General features: G+C 31.8%; 1 protein-coding gene across 2 annotated transcripts; it reads right to left on the bottom strand.

The window, feature by feature from the left end:
• Positions 1–749: 749 nt before the first annotated feature.
• On the bottom strand, positions 750–14,192 carry LOC145328298 (uncharacterized). Of its 2 annotated transcripts, none has more exons than XM_080171924.1 (7): positions 14,092–14,192; positions 13,515–13,595; positions 3,844–3,890; positions 3,146–3,220; positions 2,606–2,690; positions 1,333–1,425; positions 750–893 (listed from the first exon to the last, which is right to left on the bottom strand). In XM_080171924.1, the coding sequence occupies exons 1-7, from the start codon at positions 14,120–14,122 to the stop codon at positions 832–834; spliced, it is 474 nt and encodes a 157-aa protein (XP_080028050.1). In that variant the 5' UTR covers positions 14,123–14,192; the 3' UTR covers positions 750–831. The 2 variants fall into 2 exon arrangements, with proteins under 2 accessions (XP_080028050.1, XP_080028051.1); XM_080171925.1 differs by lacking the exon at positions 3,844–3,890 and adding an exon at positions 3,741–3,787.
• Positions 14,193–15,989: the final 1,797 nt, after the last annotated feature.

Raw genomic sequence — 15,989 nt, 5'->3', positions numbered from 1 at the left:
CATTTATATGGCTCCCCTACGAGGTTAAATTTATTGGTTGAAAAGTTTGGATATTACTCGTTTGGAACCAACCATTCAAAATTCAGTACAAGTACCCAAAGTTTTGACTAAATGAATAAGATTATGTTTTTTATAAACTTTGGGTACAAGTATAATATTACAGTCCAATGTAACCTTACTCCCTGTTGGTAATTTTCTCTTATTTCTATTGCTTTCTTCTGAATGAAAACCTTTCTATGAAAGTTTCTGCTGGTAGTAAACCAATATCAACATTTATGTTTATGTCGTCTTACTTGTATAATATACTCAAATATAATCCTGATATATAAGTAACCATATCTGTGTATGCCTGTCTCTGTGTACTAAAGGGTCTCGGTAACCCCTGAACCGTTACGGTTCTTCTTTACAGTGTAGCGTGTCATAGGTCCTGGAAAAGTATATAGCTATTTTGGGGGAGGGTACCTCAACAAATAAAAAATCACATAGATTATTTATCCTGTATAAGTAAACGCGAAATTCTCTTCTAATGATTAGAATGCAGAATGATAGACGTTTTGAATTATAAGGAAGCTTACGTTATACTATAGACATATTTAAAAGGCTTTTTTCCACAAAAATCACGAAACTTTTGCTCGCAATAGGATGTATAAAGTCTTAAGAAAATAGTTGTTGATAATGTCATATATTCTCTTGACAACAAAAAAAACTGTTTACTGTGTTTATCTTTAAAAAAAACATTAATCAAGATGTCTGCAACTTCTTTCTTCATTTATTTTAAGATATAACAAATTATTATTATAATAATTAAATCATTAGTTTTCATTCCATCCATTAGAATCCCTTTGTAGAGCAGTCAATTGGCTTGTAGATGGTTAGGTCGTTGAACATCAATCCTAAAAATATGTATAATATTTACCTGAATAAAACAGTTTTAAACAATAAATCTTATTTTAAAAATGAAGCGTTTTAGTTAAAATCTCGTTCACTAAGTCATTACTACTATTCGCTGCCAAAATGCTGCTGATGCAACTGGTATAGCCGCCCTTTAAAGAAAATAAGAACATATGAACTTCAGAACACATAGTCAAGCAAAGAGACATACAAATACTCGAGAAAACCTTGGGGTTTCTCGAGTATTATGAAATTAAAACAAGTTTGAAGTCACAGGGACACTTCTTACATGCCTAAATTAAGTTACAAACGGAGGGACCGGCTATAAATGTAGAAAAGCTTTGATTTGAAAAAAAAACAGTTATAAATCTTTCTCAACCAAATTTAAAAGGTAAAAGTCTACTTTATCACACTTTAAAATTCAATCAATTCAAAACAAACCTATGTTGCACTTGATTTCAATAGCAGTATTAGTCTTGACTTGAATCCAATCAAACTGAACATTGTCCCTTCCCTCATGGTATACTGTTACATCTAAGAACAAGGAAGATTATGTATAAACGTTACGTGAAATAAAAACTGTTTTCATTTTGTTTTTTATTGCCTGTTTAACGTTCAACTCTAAAAACCTCTTAGCTTTGTAAGATTTTATATTTCTAATATAAAATTAGTAGTATATCTATCTGTCTTAAAAGCGAAGGATTGTGTCAACTGCTTGGCCCAAGGGATTATCCTTTACAGTAAAGCTTCTTATAGGTCCATAAAGTTTTTTGGGGGAGAAGCAATCGCCCATGCTAGTATATTTTCTTAAATGATAGTCATAAATTTTAAATATTAAATCACAAAACCTCCTTAAAAAGGTTAATTTTCATAAGTAATACAAATGTTTGATATCACAACTATTAGCATAGTTTTAAGCTATTTTCAGGGGGAAAGGGAGAAAGACACAACCTTCGTCAGTTCGAAAAAAAACAAGGATGTCAACATTCTTGAAGTAGGAATACCAATAAATCATGGATGGGCAAACGAAGATTGTAATAAAACATATGTTCAGTGGTCATAAAAAAAATAAGAAGAAAAAACATTTACAGTTATTTTGTTGCATGACCGACAGACCAAGTAAATTATATACGGTATGCTTATTTGCTTAAGGAATCTTCAAAAAAAAAATTCAACTGTCTATTATGAAAAACTGCCGAGAAAATCACGGACATACTGATAAAAAAGTGAATAATAGAGTAGCTTTGCAAAAAAAAAAGTGGGGTATAGTCCCTTTCGCAACATCGCACCTTTTGGGGCGATTCTTCGTATTTTTCACAGTAGCTTTTCTCCTATTTCTAGCCCCTGCGGGGGCTCTAACCCTGTGGGGCAATCACCTAACCCAATATAACCTAACCTAACCTAACCTAAGCCAGTTTAAAAATACGACGAATCGCCCCTTATGTGGCGATGTTACGAAAGGGACTATTTCTCAAAAGTGTTTAATAGTTATTTCTCGCATCGTATTAAAAACGGCTTTCCGCGGATATAGAATGTTTTTTTAGCCCCGAGGTGCCGAAGACACCTGCTAAAAAAACTGTTTTTAATCTTATGATAGTACATTTTTATATTCGTAGAAAGCTGGATATAATACGATGCTAGACATAGTTTTTTCGTATGGATGAGAACCGGTTCCTATCCACCGGATTCGAATGAATACGAGAAAAACTGTTACCAAATTCTGCAGGATCCGAGGTAGCAATGTTAAAATCCAGGCATTCCTGTAGCAAGCTTCCAGCAAATGTGTCCATATTTCCTCTCTGTTATACAAATGTTCATGTTTAATACATTGTGTTAGTCTATTAGACGCGAAGCTTCTCTATAATTCACTTAGTCTGTCCTTTTGCTATTGGGAAAATGAGTTTTTTTTTAAATTCTATTAAAGCAAGACCTCTGATTTTGTTAGTCAACATTTCTATCATAATGTGGCATATTTCGGCATTCCGACTACTTTGCAGCAGCTTTTTAACGCTTTTATTTTTATTTCTGATGTCTTGAGTTTTTAATCCGATTTTAAAAAAAGTTGTGGTGAATAGTAAAAAATTATATTTTTCTTTGTTCTATGGGATTTTTGTGTTCATAGATGAAAGGACAAGTAGCATTAATTTCCAATTTTACAACGTCCCTACCACCTTACCTATTAATGTCCGAAAAAGGGCCAACTGTTTAAGGTTTATCTTTTAAAAAAATTATACAACAAAACAATTTTTTTAACCTGGAATCTTGTTACATCATTGGCAGCAATATTGACTACAGCACAGCATGGGGCTCCTTCTTCTCTACCACAAACCTATATACAAAATATATAAAGGATCAGTATCAGATTTCAAAAAGGTTTTGATCACTGACATTCTCCTTCTCTTTTTTTGAAAATAATTGTGGGAGGGGAGTAGTTTTTCGTTTGTTTTTTACTAAGTAGGGTTAGGTTGGTAATAAGGTTACTGGGTAGCCCAGTAGGGTTAAGGCACAGCAGGTAAAGTCCCCCGCAGGCATTAGTCTATTATTTTTAATTATTTACATGTTAAAAGGGAATTGGTTATCAGTGTTGAACAGGCACTGTATGTGAAAGCCCTAATTTTGGTTATGACTGTAATTTAAAATACAGCAACACAGTGCCCGATAAAACAAAAACTAATCTGACCTATAATAATAAACATACAAAAGAAAAACTAACCCCCCTCTTCTTTTTTGAAACTATGTTAGGGAGGTATGGAGAGGGTTATGTAGTCGACTATAAAATTAGAGGTAAATTCTGCGTGTAAATATTTCAACCTACAAGCAAAATTATAAATTAGCGTTGGTCTAAATACCTTGACGTTAACCTGTCCAAACAATGTCATACCACATCCCTGACAATCTAAAATAAGATATATTATCCTAAATACTACAATAGCTGCGCTACTTTGCACATACCTTTACATTAACTTGACCAAGTAAAGTCATGCCACATTCCTCACAATCTAAAAGAACAGATAACATTTTATATATTAAGTAGTTGAATGTCTATGTGTTAAATACATAAGGAAAATACTGATGTTCCATCCATAAATTGAACCAATGCACATTGGGGCAAATCAACCAAAAAGGGGATTTAATTATTTAGTACCCTTAAAATTCATCTCACAAAAATTTCATTTTATACTTTTTTGTAGGTAATTTAACAACAAACAAATTTGCTTTTATGTTTTTTTCTGTCATTTGAAAGGAACATGGAGATAAAGGTCATTTTATGAAGGTAGATAGAAAATTACCAGATTAACCCCTCCCGAAAATAGCCCCCCCCCCTTACCCTATCCATCTATCTATCCATCAATCTATCCATCTATCTATCCATATATCTATCCATCTGTCTATCCATCTATCTATCCATCTATCTATCCATCTATCTATCCATTTATCTATCCATCTATCTATCCATCTATCTATCCATATATCTATCCATCTGTCTATCCATCTATCTATCCATCTATCTATCCATCTATCTATCCATCTATCTATCCATCTATCTATCCATCTATCCATCTGTCTATCCATCTATCTATCCATCTATCTATCCATCTATCTATCCATCTATCTATCCATCTATCTATCCATCTCTCTATCCATCTATATATCGATCCATCTATCTATCCATCAACTATTCATCTCTTTATCCATCAACTATCAATTTATCCATCCATCAATCTATCCCTCTATCTATCCATCCATCTATCCATCTGTCTATCCATTTACTTATCCATCTATCTATCCATATATCTATTCATCTACCTATCCATCTATCTATCCATCTATCTATCCATCAACTATCTTGAATTTCGTGTTTAAAATGTCTAATTAGGGGTTTTGGTTATCAGATCAATATGAGAATTTTTTAGTAGCGCAGCTACCCTATCACTAGCTTTTGGGGCCCTTTAAAGTGTAACTCGGTTAATTGTAGTCCGATTTTAGTGTTCAAAGTGTCAAATTTGGGGTCATGGAATTCATTTCAGTAGGAGGGGAGGGGATGGTGTAAATGGGGGTGGATGGGGATCCTTATTTTAGCAAGCTACAAGTTTCACTTTATTTTTATGTTTGATAAATCCATTTTAAATGTGGGCATGATTAACATAAATTTTTATTAACTAATATCTATATTTATAATGATATTATGATTCTTGTTTACTGTTTATATGTACACTAGCGGCTTCGCTTTAAGGACATACTGACGTTTTTAGGACTTGATTATAGAGATGCTTCGCTTATAATAATAGACGTTATTGAAATAGGAATCAGTATTAAAAAAATCAGATGAATAGGATATTTTTAACATTCACAACCATTATTTGTTGTCAAAAAAGTAAAAATCAGCTTGTTATAAATGGATGTACGGACTTTCTGGTAACGATTATAGAGTTGCTGTGCTTTCTAAGTCGTACCTAACTGTTGTAGAAATCAGCATGAAAAGTTTGAGATCGATAGAACAATTCTAGCCTGTTTAAGTTAAGTAAAAGAGCTAACTGTACCAGACGTACGGACGGACCGACCCTAATTATAGAAATATGAAAAAATTGAGGGGGATTTTTATTTTTGAAAAAGAGCTTTAAACAACCACAGGACCAGTAGATATATTCCCTTAAGAGTAGGATTCAATCGGTTTAGTGGTTAGCGAGATCTTAAGAGATGAGCGGACAGACAAACAGACATCAAGCTACTTTGTATTATATATTAACACCTAGGGATCTAAGGAACAAAACAATAACCGATTAATATGTACATCCCCAATATTGATACATATTTAATAATAAATTATATTACAAAATTATTTGTCTGTAGATGACAATTAGTGGTTGAAAAGTTTTGACACTCATCTTAATGAACCAACGAATATAAAAACGTTATTATAAAACTTTGAAGTTTTGGGACTAGTGTAATTAACAGTCCCCTCCCTTTCTAAATAAAACTGCTGACTTTAAACATGAATACCCTGTAACTACATAATTAATTCTAAAAACAAAGCAATACCAATAGACAGACAGAAGACTACTTGCTAATTCCAATTTAGAATGATTATAAGAACCTCACATTATTTGCATATTAACTTTACCTTTCCGCAGTGAGGTAGGGGACATTGGGCTGTTTATAACACTAGTCCCCAAAGTTTTACAGTTGTGTGTTCAAACGTTTTATCCAGTCATATCGTTAGTTTCAAAAACTAATTTAAGGCTTCAAAATATTAAAATTGGTGCCAAATATTGCTAAATTCCCTAATTTTCATACTGGGGGTTAAACGTGTGAAATGAAGGGGTTAAATGGGTATATGATAAATATTGAAATAGCTATACATTTTCATACGGCCAGGATATCGTTGTAAATCACTAATTATCCCTTTCAAAAACTTAGCTAGACCATTTAATTTTATTGGGCAATTTGAGTTTTTTTTAAAAAATATTGGATTTCTCAAATAAAATAGCATGTTCATATGATCACGGAACCTTCGCATATTTCTAACAAAAGTTTTTTTTTGTTGGCTTTTTCTGAAGCTTAACGTTAATAAATACATAAATTTTTAAAAGCAAAAAAGAAAGATAAATATACAAATTAAACTATAAGAAGCTACCCTGTAAAGGTCAGCTAGATCAAAGCAGAAGCACGCACACACATTCAACGTCAAAATTTGTGCCGTATATGTAATTTAGAAGCCATATTGGAATAGTTATTTATCCTATCGTATTATAGACAACTGACATTATTCTTTTATTTTAGTAATCATGGGAAAAGTGAAACAAATTTAAAATGCACGGAAAAATGTCTATAACAAAAACTTAATTATGAAATAGCTTTGCTTAAAAAAAAATAAAATACTGAAGGAAACAAATTACAAAACAAATCTAAAATCTTAAATATATATGAACGTAGCTTTGTAAGTATGTCTGTCCAGTAAGATTTCGTAAATTTACGTAATATTCATTAAGATTTAAGAAGTTTTAAATGAAAAATAGTGAAGTGAACACAATGGAAATTCTATATGGCTTTAGCTTGGACAATATACTCCCCCCCCCCCCTCCCCTATTTAAGAAGGGTTGACCGATATGAAATTCTATATGGCTTTAGCTTTGACAATATACTCCCCGATATATGAACTTGATTTATGATTTATTGTCTCACATAAAAGTTAATTTTTAAAAGCGAAGCTTTTCTATAATTAGGGTCGGTCCGTCCATACGTCCGTCCGTCACTCCGTACGTCCGTCCGTAATGGATAGCTTTTTTCGTTAATTTAGGCATGTTAGAATTGTCCTATCGATTTCAAACTTTGCATGGTGATTCCTGCAGTAATTAGGTAAGATTTAGAAAGCGTAGCAACTCTATAATCAATTTTGCATAGACTCTTATACATTTATAATCTGATTATTCAATTTTGACACTATACAAGTGTTAATGTCCGTTTGTCCTACCAGTTCAGCACTTCGCTTTTATGGATGTTGTCATCCTTGTTGTTTCTATAAATGCTCATATTTAAACTTCCTATTGTATAGGTTTATGGGGTGTGGGGTGTGTTCACACAGGGTTTTTTACCCCCCCCCCCCCCCATATTCAATTGAATATGATTTACTTTACAAGGCATAGGAAAAAAACAAGCCGTTCTTATTTTCTCTGCTCCCTTCCTGAACTACAAATGAATTCTTAAGAGCAACTTTTTTTTTGGGGGGGGGGGGGGAGGGAGATTAGAATATAGAATTATTTTTTTTCTTCGGCACCTCGGGGCTAAAAACTGGTTTTAATCTTATAATTGTACATTCTATATCCGCGGAAAGCCGTTTATAATACAATGAAAGGAATAACCATTATTGTCCATGTTTTACCTTTTACCTTTATTTTGGCAGAAAATAGTAGTAAATCATATTCAATTGGATATTGGGGGGGGAGGCAACTCTGTTTAGCCAAATAAAGGAAATCGGAAGGTTTATCAACAAGGATGACAACATCCATAAAAGCGAATCAGTAGTACAAACAAACAGTAACACTTGTAGATTGTCAGAACTGAATAATCAGAATATAAATGTATAAGTATAAACAGAATTATAAGTTAATATTATAAAGTTTTACCACTTTCTTAATCTATCTGTTCTAGATGTACAGACGGACGGACGTGAAACCAACTTCAATTATAGAAAAGCTTTGTTTTTAACAGCAGTAGATATAATAACCACCCCTTCCCATAAATCTTTACAATAGGAACTTGATGTTTAAATATGAGTAGTTTTAAAAGTTAAAAGAAACAAAATTTAACTTTCACTTTTAATTAAGAAGCTTTATTGTTCATTGGTTCAGCGGTTAGTGAGATCATTAGTAAGAGCATGACCTGGACCTTTCTAGGGAATAGGTAGAAAGCAATCAATTACAAATCTGCAAAATTAATCTTTTTTTAAAATAGAATCTGTTTGTTTTGTATTGATTCTCTGCTTGTAAAACTTATATAATAAGCTTTTTTTTAAGCGAAGCTTTCTATGATTAGGATCGTTCCGTCCATTCAGAACAAATAGCTATTTTTTGTTAGCTAAAATTTAAATTGGATAGGGAAATGGGCGGAGATATGTTATATATAGAATCTGTACTTATACTTTTGTCTTTCCAACCCCTTCAGTATTCTCATGCAATAATTTTTGTATGCATTAAAACAGCTATTTTTTTAGAAAAATAAAATATCATTTTGTATGTAATAAACTAAAAAAATCAACATGTTTAAAATAGTTGTACGGACATTCTGGTAACGATTATAGAGTTGCTACGCTTTCTAAACTTTAATTTTAATTTGAGCATTTATAAAAGTTATAAAAACAGAATGACAACATCCATGAAAGGGAAGCTCTGAAATAGTAGGACAAACAAACATTAACACCTGTAGAGTGTCAGAACTGAATAACATTATACATTGTTGTTCTAGGAATCTGTATTCCAAAAATCAGATCATTCAGATAATTATAATGCATAAAAACTTGATGTTGAAAAACTTGAAAATCAACATGTTTGAAATGGACATACGGACATTCTGATAACGAAAAGAGCTAACTGTTACAGACGTACGGGCCGACTCTTATAATAGAAAAGAAGTTGAGGTTTTGATTTGAGCAAGGGGTCGAACTTGAAACCTTACTTTTAATAAAGCAGAGCTTTTCTATGATTATAGTCTGTATGTCCCTCAATTACGGTTAGGTATGTCCTTTAAACAGTATTCTGTATTTAACAGTTTTACAAAAAAATGACGTATGATTTTGTCAAAAATAATACATTTATAAGTCCAAGCAAACGAATGAGAAAACGTGATTGTAAAACGTTGGGTACCAGTATAATTTACACTTTACAGTCTATTCAATCCCTACTTGCCTTCCGGGTAGTAGCACCTTTAAAATGGACAAACAATGAAATAATATGAAATATACATGGATATATTGAGAAAGAAAATTTGTAGTTAATTTAGCTTGCTAACATAGAACTCGTTTATTGTTCATTAGTTCATCTAGTAGAAGGGGAGTGGGTAGATTGGGGGGTGGGGGGTATGGTTATTTTAGCCAGCTATGAGTTTCACTTTATCAGAATACATGAAAATATGATGCAGCATCCAAGTAATAATATTTCCGTTGTAGTAGCGCCTCTAAAATGGAATGGACACACACACAAATAATCTATGATTCATACTCAGGAATCTGAGGAGAGTAAAAAAAGAATATTTTGGGGGGGAAGTTTAAAACCTTCCCAGGACCTATAAGAAGCTTTACTGTAAAAGAGAACAATACCGGTTCAGCGGTTAGCGAGATCCTTCGGGACAGACAAAAACGCTTACTACTTTGGATAATTAAAATACTGTTCCCTCCCCCCTCTTATTTATCATTACTTTTTACACTATCTACTTTGAGAAAATCAAGGATAACAACATCCATAAAAGCGAAGCTCTAAAATGGAATGACTAATATTAACTTTTGTAGAGTGTCAGAACAAATTAAGCATAATATTTTTGGATTATTTTTGACAAAATTATACGTTATTTTTTTGTAAAACTGTTAAATACAGAATAATGTTTAAAGGACAGACCTACCGACCCTTATTATAGAAAAGCCCTGCTTTATAAAAAGAGAGGTTGAACCCCTTGCTCATATCAAAACCTCAACTTCCTGTTGTTGTATTAGTAAAGATATATGGGAGGGATATTAAATTAATCTAATGATTTTATAAGTTTAAATTTTTTCTATATATAATTTTGTTTGTCTGCCATAAAGCCCATAACAGATTGATTTTTAGGGTGATAGACACGTCCTTCTTGTTTCAAGCTTTTTATAATGACTCATATAACATTTCAGCTTTTTAATTTGAATTTAGGTTGCAATTACGCAGCAGTCTAAGTAATGATTACTCCCTTCTCCTTCCCTACCCCATCCCCTCCCCTCCTAATGAATTATCGACCTAACCAATAAGGGAGTTCACTGTTAGCAATCTAAATAGACCACTATTTCTTCCTTGTCATAATATCCACGTATATATCCTTTTCTACAATAGGCAAATGTATATGTGATTGTCCAATAAGATCTCATAATTGAGAAATTAGCAATAACAACTTTGGAGACTTTTTCTTTAATTTTGATTGGTTGGTTTATTTAAGCATTAAATGCTGCCAAAATGAAAATACAAAAAAAAAACAAGCAAAATTAGCATTAAGAACTAAGCTTAACTATCTTGATAATCTTGCTACGAGATTGCGTTATGATAGAAAAAAAATCTATTCACCAAACCTTATTATTCCAAGTCATAAAATCCTGGTGGGGCCATAAAACCTTATTCGTTTGATAACATTTTCCGGAATTTTTATGATTTTCTGACCATGTTTGACCGTAAAGATATGTGAAAATATTTAGTATGTTACAAATACATCCCAAATCTAGCATAAGTTGACCCATTATATCCGTATGAAAATGTTAACAAAGGTGCGAAGTCTCAATTTCCTGTCGTTCGAATATATATGGAAATTTGTATATTTTTAGGGTTATTTTAGTATTTTGAAAATATTAAAAACAGTAACATTTCTCTACAAAATCACCCATCGTTAAAGATTTTGAGTATATTTTGAAAAATACTATAAACTAAAACTATGATTGGTTTTAACTACTAACTTTAATCTACACAAGGGGCAATTTTGTGTATTATCATTGGGGATGTACAACAATTTATTGACCTTTGTCTTATCCCTTTAGATCCCTGATATTTGTAATAATCTATAGAAACGATTATTTAGTTACATTAAAACATCAAACATAAAGAGGTTTAGATTTAGGTTTAGCCCCCCCCCCCCCTCTCCTCTTGACTTCAACTAGAATTATTTAGGACTAATTTCTTCAATTTGTGTTTTTTTCTTTTATACTGTCAAAATATATGTAATGCATGACTCATCAGAAGTTATTTTGTCTAATTACGTTAATTCTAAGAGATTTTATAATACTTTTAAAATTGTTGGTGAAACACAAAAAGTATGCCTTTTTCTGAAAGAAAATTTTTGCATTTCTTGACTTCCATGCATTAGAATGCTTACTTAAAAAGCGTATTTTTACGATTCCTTTGAAATCTGATGTACATTGGGTGTGATAATACTCATAGAATGTTTAAAACTTGATTTGGGGGTGGTGAATTGTTGCCCCTATGTGCAGGAACAGTCTGACCCTGTTATTGGTTCAAATGTTGGTACAAGATGACAATTATATTTAAGTTTATCCCTGAAATAAGTTAGCTATTAATAATTGAGGTATAAAACTTTGCTTGGGGAAATGTTATCGTCAAAACAGTTTGTCGTTCGTATTATGAGATTGAAACATATGTTACTGAATTTAAACAAATGTCTTCGTCTGCTAGAAACTTCTCTATAAAGCTCACACCTACCTCGATTTTGTTTTAAGGGGGGAGTCAAAAATCGTTAGAAAACTGTCAGAATTGTCAAGTGCGCTTCGCAAAACCCTGTGTGTGGACGCCAATGATTGCATACTTAGTTGTATAAACATATTATTCATTCAAATTTTCAATCATTTGTTTATCATCATGAATAATGAACATTAATTTATCGTCCTTTGCCTTATCCCTTTGACTTGATCTTTTTAAAATATAAAAACTTGTACAGAAAATGTACAGTATGATTCAGTTTAAAGGTTTAAATGCACAAACAACCAAACAATCTGGATAAGAATAAGAATTATTGGACAATTATATAAAAGTAACAAGATGTTTATCTGTCAGTGTGTGTAGCGACTTATCGCGCTACCACTGGATGAATATAGTTATCCTATGCAGCGAAGCTTAACATGGGGTAGATTATGGACCCTTGAGGCCTCTAACGGTGTAGCCGCAAGCAATGTCAACACTATGTATAAAAAAAACTAAATGTTCTCATAAATCATAATTTGAAACTAAAAAAGGATTAATTCAATCAAACTTTATACTTCATAGAGTTTTTTTTCAGAAGAGCCTACCCTGAGTGTATCAGCCAACCATTAACCATAGCGTACTAATTACAGTGCATTTGTGACACGACTTCTCTTATTTTTGTGTGCTGATAGAGTAAAGATACTCTATAAATAATATAAGATTTGATTTTTTTATAATGTCTAAACATTTTTACCTAATAGATAAAATAATTAAATGTTAAGCTTTTTTATGGTAAATACTATTTTTATCTTATCAATTAATGTAAAAGTATAGATGTATAACCCAGACAACTAATTGGATCCAGTGGTGGGGACTTTTTTCGTCTCCTAGCAAATAGCTTTCTATTCATTTGTAGCGACTTGGCTGTGTCAATATTTATGACGTTATATTCAAAGACCCAATTGAAATTCGGTACTTGGGTCCACGGGGTGGGGACATATATTTATATAACCTTTCCTCTCTATTCTTTTACTTTAATATCTTTCACCCCCAGCCTGCTTTTTATATGCCCCTTCCCCCATTAAGATCACCACCCCTCCATCTTCCCAAAAAAGGAAGGATGTCTTAAGTGTTCCATAAATTTATCATTTATTGTCCTATCCTTTAATATCCCCGATATGCATACCTATTTTGTAAAACGATATTCTTGTCCGTAAATTGCAGAAATACTGAGTGTAATGTTGAACGCCCTTTACACAGTTTTTAATAATCATTCTAAATACTAAAGATGATGGCAGATAAATGACAGAGAGAAAAAAAAAGACAGAAAGGAGAAAAAAAGATAATTAAATTAGGAGATAAAGTTTGTTTTTAAAAAGAGAAGAAAAAAGGTGCTTTTGAAAATATATAAAAAATATGAACAGAAAAAAAGCGTTTACATAAAGATAAAAATAATTTATAATAATGATTTCAAATTATCCCTTCTGTGGATTAAAATAAAAAGTTAGAAAGTTTAGATGATGCTAATTAAAGGCAACTAATTGAGTTTTTAAGTATCCAAGGGTCAGTGAATTAGAAATTATAATTTTAAAATGTAAAGTCCGTTTCTGTAAAGCCAGAGAGAAATAAACATCGTTGAAAGCTATTTTAGATTTCTTTTACAGAAAGACAGTAATTCAAGTACTTTATTTAATAGTTCTTTACCTGAAGTTAAGAATGAGATGGATTGAATAGGTCCAAAGCCATGTAGCTGTCCATCAACAGTACCAAGAGCAAACAAAACTATGGTTACTTATTTTCAATTTAGATTCTTATTACGACGACATTTAAAACTCAAATGAGTTAGTGTAAAATCAAGACAATTTGTAAGAGTGCCGATTTATGGCACAACTAGAATTCAAAATTATATATAAATTATACTTTAACAAGGATAACAACATCCATAAAATCGAAGCTCAACAAAACCGATGGTCAACCAAAAGAACATTTAAAAATATAGTGTAATGAATAATGATGCATCTAACATTTAAAGTTATTTTGAAGATTGAACTTTGAAATCATGTCGAAATGTTTCAGAAATCAATGTTGAAAAATCAAGTGAATAGAATAATGATTTTTATTACAAAAGCTAAAAATTATTAGGTTTAACACTAAATTTCTGGTAGTTAAAGTCAATAATTCTAGCACATACCTAATATTTATAAGTGCTACTAGTTACTGACGGACCGACCCTAATTCTAGTTTATAAAACCAATAATAGATCTAAATAGAAAATTTCCTAAAATACTGGAAACAAATAACGATAACTTCATTTTGATCACTTAACTTGAAATGACCACCAAATTATTATTATTCTCAGCAATAAGATAAGTTTAATTCTTATCTCTTTTGTTGTGACTTAATTTAACGTCAAAATAATGCACTTACCGATTTCATTAATGTAAAAGAATTTTATTTCAATTCAATATTTTATTTTTTGATTATTGAAAATTAATCTAAATTAGTACTCGGCAGCCACGCGTCAGCCGTCTTGAAGCCTCATGGAAATCAACATTTTACACTTTTAAAAATGAGCTGAAAGTCCCAAACTGACCTAAATATGGCAATCCCTGTAATCAAAAATTTTTACAAAGCATCCAAAAGAGTTTTAATTTGAGGCTTAGTCGGGGCTGACACTCGGCAGCCACGGAATTAAATAATTAGAAAACTTCCCAACAATTATTTTTACAATGTTTGTATAAAAGTCGACGAGACACAATTCACATTTTAGAAAAAATTAAAATTCATCTTGTTTTAGTTTGAAGAAATTTGTAGTTTTAGGAAAATGGTTTCATTGCAACATATGTAAACGTTTGATTTTCCAGCTCACTTAACATTTTATGTAAATGGACACTCATAGACACAATTTTATAGGGGTTTAACTTTAAATTTTAAGTCTTTAGAAATTGAATTAAAAATAACGGTTAGGTTGTTATTTTTCTATGTGCTTAACCCCTGCGGGGCCTTTACCTGCGTCACCCTAATCCTTAACGGAGCTAAAACAGAATATCCATCCTCTCACCCTAATCCTCAATTATTTTTAAAATGAGAAGGTGTTGGTTTAAAATGCTCGATCAGGCACTTTGAAGGAAACTACAAATTTATTTTAGAAAGTAGGGGCCCTGTCTCATCTTTATGACCCTGTAAAAGGCTTCTACTACTAATTGAATGAATAAGCAAAATCACAGCGTTCGACTCTGTAAAAAGACATTTGTAAAGGGTTAGTGCACTGGAGTTGAAGGTAAATTTTCCATTAAGCTGTAGCTATAATTTGAAATGTCCGTCTGAATGTCTGAAACGTTTTGGGGAAACGTGATTTTCTCAGCGCCTATATAAGATAGAATGCTGAAACTTCGCGAAAACATTCCCATCAATATGGAGCATAATTAAATATAAAACATCAATAGCGGTCGGACTGCTTTTCAGCAGCTTTTTAGCCGCTCTTATTTTTCGAAACTGATTTTCTCGGCTCCTGTAAAAGAAAGAAGGCTGAAACTTCTTGACAAAATTTCCATCAATATGGTGAATAATTAGGTAAAAAAATCTATTGTAGTCTGACTGCTTTTAAGCAGCTTTTTCAAACATAACCTTAATTTTTTAAGGTTTCGAGATTTTAAGTTTTGCATATTCAATTAATCTGCTCTTTAATTACTTTGTCCGTTTGTCTATTTCATAACAGATTTTGTGCTTTGCTGCAACTTATTGATGTTGTCATCCTTGTTTTCTCCAAAAATGTTTAAAAATGAAATATATTTAAAAGGCAGATTATCTTTAAAAGACATTTTCCAAACAAAATTTTACCTCTTATCTCATTTCATAAGGGAAGAAGATATTTATAATATACAAAAAACCCAGATTTTTAAAAACAATTTTTTTTAGTTCTGACCCATCCCCCCTCTTTTTTAGATAAATGATTTTTTAAAAATGTGTAGGGGAAAGGGATTATTTTTCATTTGTTTGTTTATAACGCTTTGTCTTATTAGAATTAGGTTAGGTTATATTTAATATTGATTGGTTACGTGGTAGCCCCGAAGTGTTGTGGCGTTTATCCTGCGTTAGACTTATTTAAAATTTATGAGAGGAAACGAATTTCAGTGCAAAATATCCACTTTATGGAAAGCACTGCTTTTTTCCCTGAAT

The sequence above is a fragment of the Acartia tonsa genome, chromosome 9, assembly GCF_053477335.1.
Source record: "Acartia tonsa isolate MP-2025a chromosome 9, ASM5347733v1, whole genome shotgun sequence".
Taxonomy (NCBI): domain Eukaryota; kingdom Metazoa; phylum Arthropoda; class Copepoda; order Calanoida; family Acartiidae; genus Acartia; species Acartia tonsa.
This window is presented reverse-complemented; position numbering and strand designations above follow the sequence as displayed.

Bases quoted from the DNA above. Each gene is read 5' to 3' on its own strand.
- LOC145328298 (XM_080171924.1), bottom strand. From the start codon at position 14,122: ATGAAGTTATCGTTATTTGTTTCCAGTATTT. The intron at 3,221-3,843 runs GTATGTGCAAAG...TTTTGTATATAG, and splicing joins TTGGTCAAGTTAATGTAAAG to GTTTGTGGTAGAGAAGAAGG. The intron at 2,691-3,145 runs GTTAAAAAAATT...TTTGTATAACAG, and splicing joins ATGATGTAACAAGATTCCAG to AGAGGAAATATGGACACATT.